This window comes from Otolemur garnettii, unplaced genomic scaffold, assembly GCF_000181295.1.
Source record: "Otolemur garnettii isolate 467f Iridium unplaced genomic scaffold, OtoGar3 scaffold00013, whole genome shotgun sequence".
Taxonomy (NCBI): domain Eukaryota; kingdom Metazoa; phylum Chordata; class Mammalia; order Primates; family Galagidae; genus Otolemur; species Otolemur garnettii.
The window spans coordinates 30,273,194-30,283,201 of record NW_003852408.1 but is presented as its reverse complement, the minus strand read 5'-3'; the positions used below and the strand labels follow the sequence as shown (position 1 = coordinate 30,283,201).

At 37.7% G+C, this 10,008-nt stretch overlaps 1 protein-coding gene across 2 annotated transcripts in view; it reads left to right on the top strand.

Annotated features, from left to right (window-relative positions):
- Window positions 1–9,719, top strand: part of BZW1 (basic leucine zipper and W2 domains 1) — a 14,618-nt gene extending 4,899 nt beyond the window's left edge. The window contains exons 4-12 of one of the 2 annotated variants that reach the window (XM_003785040.3): window positions 410–504; window positions 1,469–1,534; window positions 2,128–2,263; window positions 2,822–2,931; window positions 3,047–3,217; window positions 3,945–4,091; window positions 4,555–4,693; window positions 7,573–7,695; window positions 8,109–9,719. In XM_003785040.3, coding sequence (XP_003785088.1) covers window positions 410–504; window positions 1,469–1,534; window positions 2,128–2,263; window positions 2,822–2,931; window positions 3,047–3,217; window positions 3,945–4,091; window positions 4,555–4,693; window positions 7,573–7,695; window positions 8,109–8,140 — 1,019 coding nt within the window. In that variant the 3' untranslated portion in view covers window positions 8,141–9,719. The remainder of the gene's footprint in view (window positions 1–409; window positions 505–1,468; window positions 1,535–2,127; window positions 2,264–2,821; window positions 2,932–3,046; window positions 3,218–3,944; window positions 4,092–4,554; window positions 4,694–7,572; window positions 7,696–8,108) is intronic. The other variant, XM_023510443.1, reaches the window with a different exon arrangement.
- Window positions 9,720–10,008: the final 289 nt, after the last annotated feature.

Genomic DNA, 10,008 nt, shown 5'->3' with positions numbered 1-10,008 from the left:
AAAAAAAAAAAAAAAAAAAATACTAAGGACATTTTCAAACATATCCTAAAGAAAATAGTATAATGAACATCTCATCTGTTCCCAACTTCAGCAGTTAAACGATCATACTTAATGCCCCCACTGGGTTTATCCCTGCCCCCCTTTTTTAAAGTATAAACTTTGTGGATTTTTATAGCAAAGTCTCTTTGGGAACTTAAAGGATTGTTTCCTACATGTAAAGCAAGTAACCATACATCCCCCTATGACAGATTTGGCACTATTGTGTGGTTAAATAATGGATTTCATTGGGTAGTAAATTTATTCCTGCTTTACTTTATTTTATAATGAAAATTCTTATAGAAAGTAAGATAGAAATATTTTTTAGTTTAAAATGAGAGTCACTGCAATTTCTTTGCAAAATACGCCTTAGCCCCAGGTGGTACACTGGCAGATGACATGATGCGTACAGATGTCTGCGTGTTTGCAGCACAAGAAGACCTAGAGACCATGCAAGCATTTGCTCAGGTAAGTGAAATTTTACCTAGTTACTTTCAGTATCCATCTGACTAATATCTAAGGAATATTTTGCTTTTGAAAAGTTGAAGGTAGAAAGTTGAAAGAATTTGATTTTCAGGTTTTAGAATGCTGTTCCTGGTGCAGTGAGATGAATTTAAAACTGCACATGTGTTACAGCGAACAATATAGAAAAGATTAAATTAGCTCTCCCTTTCCTATCTGTCCTTCTGGAATAATTCCATTTTTAAGGATAAAGTCAAGCTGAAAAAGAAAATCCGTTCCCTATTATTTTCCATAGGTGAATTATTCTTCATATTATTTTATTTTATTTTATTTTTCTGAGACACTCTCAAACTGTCGCCCTGGGTAGAGTGCTTTGGCATTCATAGCTCACAGCACCCTCTAGCTCAGGCTCAAGCAATCCTCTTGCCCCGGCCTCCCAGAGTGCTAGGATTATAGGCATGAGCCACTGTGCCTGGCCTTTGTATGATTAATTTTAAAGATAAATGAGTTATAAATAGATTACCTTATTAATGAAGATCTCATTTGAAAGTTTCATGCATAATTGTATTTGTGTTTCTTTAAGCAAAGAATTCAAATACATCTAACCTGTACATTGTTATCAGGAAACATAGAGCTATATTTATGATTTTACTCTGTTCACGTCCTACAAATGGGTAAATGAGTTGTGTTTGAGCGATGATTAGTCCTTTTTTTAGCATACAGCAGTAAAAATCTGCTGAGAGCTAGCTATTAAAGTGTTAATAGCATTGGTATATGTAGGATTTGGGAGCTGACAAACTCTTCTCACTGGTGTAAACATTTTATAACCTGTTACATTCAGTGGAAGATTGACTTCTTGCTTTCCTAGAAATACTGTAGCAAAGGTCGCAGAAGTACTGACCTAGATCTTTTAGGGACCTGGCATCTGCGCACATACGAAGTTACTGAATTTATTTAATGTTCTTCATAGGTTTTTAACAAGTTAATCAGGCGCTACAAATACCTGGAGAAAGGTTTTGAAGATGAAGTGAAAAAGGTAGGAGGAGTAATATGCATTGTGGAAAAGAAAAAGTTGGGGTCAGAAAGGGGAATGTTAGGTCCTCATTGTGCCACAGATTGAGGTAATTTTGGATATTTAGGTAAGGTGTCATTGAAATGTTTGAGGGTATATCATTTAGTTTACAGTATGTCTAACTTGCTGTGCACTGTTTCTCAGCTTGGCAAATGCCAAAGGACTAAAAATCAAAGTGAGATTTGCTCAATAAATTCAGCCTATTTGGTATTTGAGTCTCAGCTTTTGGTATTTCAAATACAGGTACACAAAAAATCTGGTACTGTTGGCAATAGCATTTATCTATCAACTACCAGGCACTGTTCTGATTATATTAATTCACTTAATATTCATAAAGACCCTGTGAGGCAGGTTTTATTATCCACATTTTACATGTGAAGAAACTGAGGCACAGGGATTAAGTGACTTGCCCAGGATCATTCAGCTGATGTGTATTATAATAAAAACACGAATTTGGTGGCCGGACCCTAGAGCATACACGTACAACCAATAGACTGCGCTGTACTTCCTCTCTTAATGCAGTTGCTCCTTTAATCCTTAACTCTTTACTTTTACAGCTGCTGCTGTTCTTAAAGGGTTTTTCAGAGTCGGAGAGGAACAAGCTGGCTATGTTGACTGGTGTTCTTCTGGCGAATGGAACACTTAACGCATCCATTCTTAATAGCCTTTATAATGAGAATTTGGTTAAAGAAGGTAATCAACCTTTAGTAAAGAATGGTATTTAATTGACTTGAAAGCGAGGCGAGTAAGAGCTTGAAAGATGAACTGATAATGAAAAAGGTGGGGCATGGTTTGCCATTCATAGATGTGACTTGTGTGATGGTCTTTGTTTATTAGCCATCCTTAAATTTAATAAGCTAATTTCAATTGAGCATACCTAACATATATCTTTGGCATCCCAGTTTAATGGCTTGCTTTACACATGCAACAGATATCTAGGTTTTAGACAAAAGGTGATTAGGTGATGAAAGTTAATTTTTATTTTTTAAACTATTTGGAGTACTATTTTAAGGTGCCTTTAGTTCTTGGAACTATTACCCTCAATTAACCTGTTAGAAAATACTTAGTAACTTGGCCAAGAATACACAACTAGCAAATGGTAGAATAGAGAAATTGGAGAAATGATAAATAGGGGCAGAGTAAAGTTCACTAGTAAGTTGGCGGGGGAAAGTGGTATCATGTGGTTAAACTGTCAAGATGAGGCTTTCAGGGGATACAGGAATTGAAACCAGGAATTTTTTTCTTTCCTAGGGGTTTCAGCAGCTTTTGCTGTAAAGCTCTTCAAATCGTGGATAAATGAAAAAGATATCAATGCAGTAGCTGCAAGTCTTCGGAAAGTCAGCATGGATAATAGGCTGATGGTACGTAACTTTTTCCTTCCCAGTCTTGCCAGTAGATGTATTTTTAAATCTGTGAAAAGAAAAGGTATTTTTCTTCTGATTTGAAGACATTTAACCAGATTAATTCATCTTTCAGGAACTCTTCCCTGCCAATAAGCAAAGCGTTGAACACTTCACAAAGTATTTCACAGAGGCAGGCTTAAAAGAGCTGTCAGAGTATGTTCGGAATCAGCAAACCATAGGAGCTCGGAAGGAGCTCCAGAAGGAACTTCAAGAACAGATGTCCCGTGGTGATCCATTTAAGGATGTAAGCTGCTTTTGTTTAAACCATCTTTTTATGGCTAAGCTTCTGGCATAGAAATTTTCACTCATTTGAGAAACTTTAGTTTCTGAGATAAAACTGGGATGAGTTTGAGTTGATAGTTATAAATGTTATACTGGAACTTTCTTTGAGACAAGGTCTTACTCCGTTGCTGAAGCTAGAGTGCCTAACTCACAACAACCTCAAACTCCTGGGTTCAAGCAATCCTCCTGCCTTAGCCTCCCTCGTAAGACAGTGGGGCTATAGACAGCTGCCACAATGCCTAGCTAGTTTTTTTGTTTTTGTTTTTTTGCTGCCCCTGTCAACTAAAGGGTAACTTTATTGACGCCCCAGGGCCATTTTTTTATTTTTAGTAAAGATGGGGTCTCGCTGTTGCTCTGGCTGGTCTTGAACTCCTGAGCTCAAGTTATCCTCTTGCCTTGACCTCCCAAAGTACTAGGATTACAGATGTGTGCCGCCACACCTGGCCAGTTATACTTTTGACTTTGCCCCTGTCTTTTTCATTTGTTTATTCAGGACCTTACTAATGCCCAGAGATGTAAGGTTGGGGCTCAACACCCCTTTCAGTTTCAAAGAGTCTCTGTTAATGTGTAGTTGTTTCTAGTTGCTTGGGAATTTTTTTTTAACTCTTTTATAAAAGGTCTAGATTTGACATGTGAAGTATGTATGTATCAAAAATGACTTCTCTTACTAAACTTGGATTATCTTACAGATAATTTTATATGTCAAGGAGGAGATGAAAAAAAACAACATCCCAGAACCAGTTGTCATCGGAATAGTCTGGTCCAGTGTAATGAGCACTGTGGAATGGAACAAAAAAGAGGAGCTTGTAGCAGAGCAAGCCATCAAGCACTTGAAGGTATTGTTAGAGCTGTGCCTTGACGAGAGCAAACTGTTCTGCTTTCAGGTGGGGATAAGTGAGGGATGACCAGACTTTTCTAAGAGAATTTATCACAGTTCCTGGGGATAACCCACCAGCAAGTAGACAAATAACATACAACAGCTCTTGATAACACTTTGGGGTCTGAGTTGGGTTTTATTTGGTTCACAAGTTAAAAACAAGAATGGGTTTTAAAGGAGTTTAAGCCTGCAGGACTATAGGGAAATAGGAATGTTCCCTTTTTCACTCCATCTTAATATTGTTTGTTATTTGGAGTACTTGCTGCAGTATTGCTTATTTGATGTAGGTGCTTAGTAGATTTTTCTGCCTTACTCTATTTTTTTTAATTTGCAGTACTCAGATTGTAGTTCTTAGTGTGCTACAGGAATTTTGTAATGGATGGTCATAATAACTAAATCTTTTTTCCCCTTTACTTTAAAAGCAATACAGCCCTCTACTTGCTGCCTTTACTACTCAAGGTCAGTCTGAGCTGACTCTGTTACTGAAGATTCAGGAGTATTGCTATGACAACATTCATTTCATGAAAGCCTTCCAGAAAATAGTGGTGCTTTTTTATAAAGGTAATCTAAATTTTAAATTTAATAAAAGTCCTTGAAAACTCATTATAAAAGTAATTATCGGGGGAGGTGCCTGTGGCTCAGAGGAATAGGGCACCGGCCCCATATGCTGGAGATGGCGAGTTCAAATCCAGCCCTGGCCAAAAACTACACAAAAAAAGTAATTATCTGAACATCAGTTCCCTGTACTATTTTATATCTAGTCACCAATAAAGTCACCTCTGATTATATTAGCTGCCTTTTTTAGATTGGTGTCAAAACATCTCTAACTTCCAATCACAAGTTAAAATCTTAAAGCTTTCATTATTCAGGGCAGCACCTGTGCTCAGTGAGTATATACCAAGGCCCTATATACCAAGGGTGGTGGGTTCAAACCCGGACCCGACCAAGCTGCAACAAAAAAATAGGCATTGTGGCACGCACCTGTAGTCCCAGCTACTCGGGAAGCTGAAGCAAGAGAATCACTTAAGCCCAAGAGATGGAGGTTGCTGTAAGCTGTGATGCCACGGCACTGTACCAAGGGTGACAGTATATAAATATAATACCACAGCACTCTACCCCAGGGTGACAGTGAGACTCTGTCTCTTGAATAAATAAATAAAGCTTTCATTACTCAGCCTAAAGCTTTGATTTCTATACTCAAGCCATTATCCCTGATAGACATATGTCAGGTCCCTTCCCTGACATACTTTTGTATTTCTGTAGACTTTGGACTACCCTACCACCCAGTGTCTACCTTCCTTCAAGACCAGTTTAAAACACTTAGGGTTAAAATGCCTTATCTCAGTTATCATTCCTGTTTCTGTGATCCCAATTTCAAAACCTTGGTCTAAAGTGGTTTGGGTTTTTTGAGACAGAATCTCACTGTCACCCTGGGTAGTGTGCTGTGGTATTATATTTCACAGCAACCTTGAACTCTCTGGCTTAAATGATACTCTTGCCTCAGCCTCCTGAGTAGCTGGAACTACAGGCACCTGCCATAATGCCCAGCTAGTTTTTCTGTTTTTAGTAGAGACAGGGTCTCACTCAGGCTGATTTCAAACTCCAGAGCTCAAGTAATCCACCCACCCCAACCTCCCATAGTGCTGGGATTACATGTGTGAGCCACTGCACCCAGCTTGGTCTAAAGTGGTTATGAAGGACAAGATCTGTGTTGGAAGAGAACCTATTACAATTGCTTCATTTGCTGTGGTTGGTGTTAACACTTTGAAATTGTGCATTAGTGGGGCCTGTGGCTCAATGGATAAGACGCAGGCCCCATATACTGAGGGTGGCAGGTTCAAACCTGGCCCCCACCAAACTGCAACAAAAAAATAGCTAGACGCTGTGGTAGGCACCTGTAGTCCCAGCTACTTGGGAAGTTGAGGCAAGAGAATCGCCTAAGCCCAGGAGTTGGAAGTTGCTGTGAGCAAAGTGAGACTCTGTCTCTCCAAAAAAAAGAAATTGTGCATTAATCAGACCAGCCTTGATCCCAGTGGTGTGCACATGTATTCTGTTCCCTCATTTTCATAGATCATTTTGTTGATAGATATATTCTAAACTTAGACTAAGAATCTACCCTGATTCCCGAGATTTTTTTTATTTTTTTAAGAAGGTATGGGATAGTGAACTCCTGAGTACCCATGCTGCAGTGATTATCAGTTTGTGATTAGGTTCTTTGGGAACATTTCTACCCCCGTTTCTCCCATCCAGATTATAAAGGAGTCCTAGAAATTGTTGTTGAATTCTTAAATATGAAGTATAATGACTTAAATTTTTTTCTTTTTAATAAAATCACCATTTTAATGCTTTAAAAAATTAGTAAATTTTCTACCAGATATTTTTGATCATTTATACAGGTCTCTCAACTTCAGTATTACTAGCATTTGGGGCCAGTTTACTCTGTTAACTCTTTGTGACTATCTTGTGCATTATAGTGTTGAGCTACATCTCTCACCTCTGTTCAGTAGATGCCAGTAGCACGTCTCCCCACTGTGACAAGAATGTCTCCTAAGAGGCAAAGTTGCTGGTTTAATAAATTTTTTTCCCTAGTTTGTTGTAGTTTGGTACATTGACAAGTTGATAAAAGTCTCTTCTTAATATATGGTTCCCATTTCATCTTTTTTATATTTCTTGAAATTGATTGTTGAAGAAACCAGTGTTTAAATATAGATTTAACTTAGAAACATGCATATAGTTGTTTTTATTTTCAGAGGAGTCTTGTTTCACAAGCAAGCATTTGCTCCTTAGATGACTATAATTCTTCCTGAAGTAGAAAACATGTTTAAAAACTCCCCTAATGATGGCCCGGCACGGCGGCTCACACATGTAATCCTGGCACTTTGAGAGGCTGAGGCAGGTGGATTGCCTGAGCTCACAGGTTTGAGACCAGCCTAAGCAAGAAATGAGACCCTGTCTCTAAAAACAGCTAGGCATTGTGGTGGGTGCCTGTAGACCCATCTACTTGGGAGACTGAGGCAAGAGGATTGTTTGAGCCCAAGAGTTTGAGATTGCTATGAGCTGTGATGCCAGGGTACTCCACCAGCGACAACAAAGTAAGACCGTCTCAAAAGAAATAAAACTCCCCTGGCTTGGCACCTATAGCTCAACCGGCTAAGGCGCCAGCCACGTACACCTAAGGTGGCGGGTTCGAATCCTCAGCCCGGACCCGCCAAACAACAATGACGGCTGCAACCAAAAAATAGCCAGGCGTTGTGGCGGGCGCCTGTGGTCCCAGCTACTTGGGAGGCGGAGGCAGGAGACTCACTTGAGCCCAGGAGTTGGAGGTTGCTGTGAGCTGTAATGCCATGGCACTCTACCCAGGGGGACAGCTTGAGGCTCTGTCTCAAAAAAAAAAAAAAAAAGAAATAAAACTCCCCTAATGTAATGATTATTCTTTACAGCTGAAGTCCTGAGTGAAGAGCCCATTCTGAAGTGGTATAAAGATGCACATGTTGCAAAAGGGAAAAGTGTCTTCCTTGAGCAAATGAAGAAATTTGTAGAGTGGCTCAAAAATGCTGAAGAAGGTAAGTCTTTTCCTTTATGCAGATTGGTGTAGTAAAGCTTAGAAACTAATTTTCACGTGGCCACAGTATATGTCCACACGGGCTTCCGTCTTTCATTCTGATGCCACTTTGTGCCTAGAATATAGTATCTTCATTTACTACAGCAAATGGTTACTTGAGTTAAGGCAGGTGGGAGAAACTAATTATTACAATATATTTATGTCTGCTATAATACTGAGCATCCTTAGAGAAATTGAAGATTTTGAAAACATTTATGAACTTGAAGATTTTCATAAATGGGAATGCTTTTGAATTATCCCTCTCATACAAGTAGGGTATTATTAAGATTTCTTACAATAAGTAGCTTGAAAGTTACAAATAAGAACTTTGCCTTCTGGTATATAACGCTTGACTGCATTTTTCCCCTTTTCTAGAATCTGAGTCTGAAGCTGAAGAAGGTGACTGAATTTTGAAACTACACCCTCAGTAAAGCAAACAGGAGTTGTAGATAAAATGTCATGTCTCATGTGTCCTGGTTCTTACATCTTCCTACCTCCCTATATCAAGCATGATATAAGGGCTTTCATGGCAAATTTTATTTTAACTGTTTCTATGGTTACTGGAAATGTTGGGTTTAGTTTCTAAAACCATGTTTTAAGTAGCTACAGGAGCTATAGATTTGAATCTAATGTTGCATTAGTCTTTTCAGTTATCTTCTACCTCCTGTATTTTCTACTGTAATAATGTAATTTAAGGCCTTCCACAATGAACAGTTCACTTTATTCCCTGGGTTTTCTATAAACAGTTTTCAAGATATGATTTGGTTAAAAATAATTTGTTATAAAAATTCTGTTTGCAAATTAAACTGTAAAAGTATCCAAAGTCTCAAAAGGCAATGATTTGTGTGATAATTTGGTATGCCCAAAGCCCTACTCATCAATGAAAATCTCATAAGACAATAATTTTGAATTCATTAACATGAATCTCAAGTGTTTAGACCATTGCTTGCATGTTAACCTTTTCTTGCATTTTTAACCCCAGATGTCCTTCAGCTCATTTTTTTGCTTTCTGAAATTGGAAAAATCAAATGTGTCATAGACGATGGGAAGAACATTGAGCTTTTTCCCAGTGAGAAACTTCTGTATTCAGTTTGTATCTTTCCAAGCAAAACAAATGGTATTCTTTTAATATAACCATTTTCATGGTAAGAATGTCTTACCATTTAAGATATTTTATGTTCAGAGTATACTTACAATGACAGAAAAGGCTTGCAAGGAAAGTTGGAGTAAGGGAAATGACAGATGTAAAAACTCAGTAAAAATTGTGAAAAATGTTAAGAGTCAGCATGTTCTAATTGGGAATCTAAACTTAGATTTCTTACTGGCTTAGACAATTTGTTGTAAAGAATGAAGTGCAATGATAATTACTTATTTCTACTTGGTCATACTGGACTGGCTTCGTTCTCTTTAAATATTCAGTAATGACTCAAGCTAATTGCCATTTTTTAATTGCCATGAGCCAAATATTTCTCCTATACGATGGATTCATTTATTTTAATGGCTGCCTTTCAAATTTCATCTTCCTTTTCTTGCTGCTACCCGTCTGTCTGTAGGCATTAGAGGCAAAAAATGTAGTCACATTTTTTGATAGAAAGACTTTGTGTTAAAAGTGAACATTTTGAAGGTTTTTAATTGATGAGAGAAACTAGCCTGGAATGAAGCCACCAGAAGCTGAGTGGAAATTGCCCCTTTGAAGGTGCCAATCTTATGAGCCAAGAGTTTGGTGTTTAAAAGTTCATCTTGAGGGAATAACGTGTAATATATAATTTGAAATAAAGGTATAGTAACCTTTAAAAGAGCATTATAACAGATAACATTGTGAATGGGGTGAATTTGTTAAATGAATAATAACTTTGATAAAGTTTTCGTGCACAGGCAAAATGTATTCACTAGATTTCTATGTAGTAGTCTGCTCTTACTTTGTAATTTGTAGTCCTCAAAACTTTTTTTTTTTTAAATAAAGTCCATCCTTACACTTAGGCTTTATAGATCAGTCTTTTTTTTTTGTAAAGTCCATGTTAAAAACTAGTAGATTGTAAGTCGAGATGTCTTTACTGTATAGCATTAAGTAATAATTACTCTTTCATAGCTCCCAGACTGTAAACACCTACACAGAATTATGATGTAGCTGAAACTACATTAACATTTCTGCAACCAAGTCATTGCATGTTACTGCCATACAGAATGTGCCCTGTTTTATTATATATACTGTGTATAGTGAAAGAGTGTGGTCTTCCAGAAATACATTATGATCTTTGATCATAGTTTTTTCTTC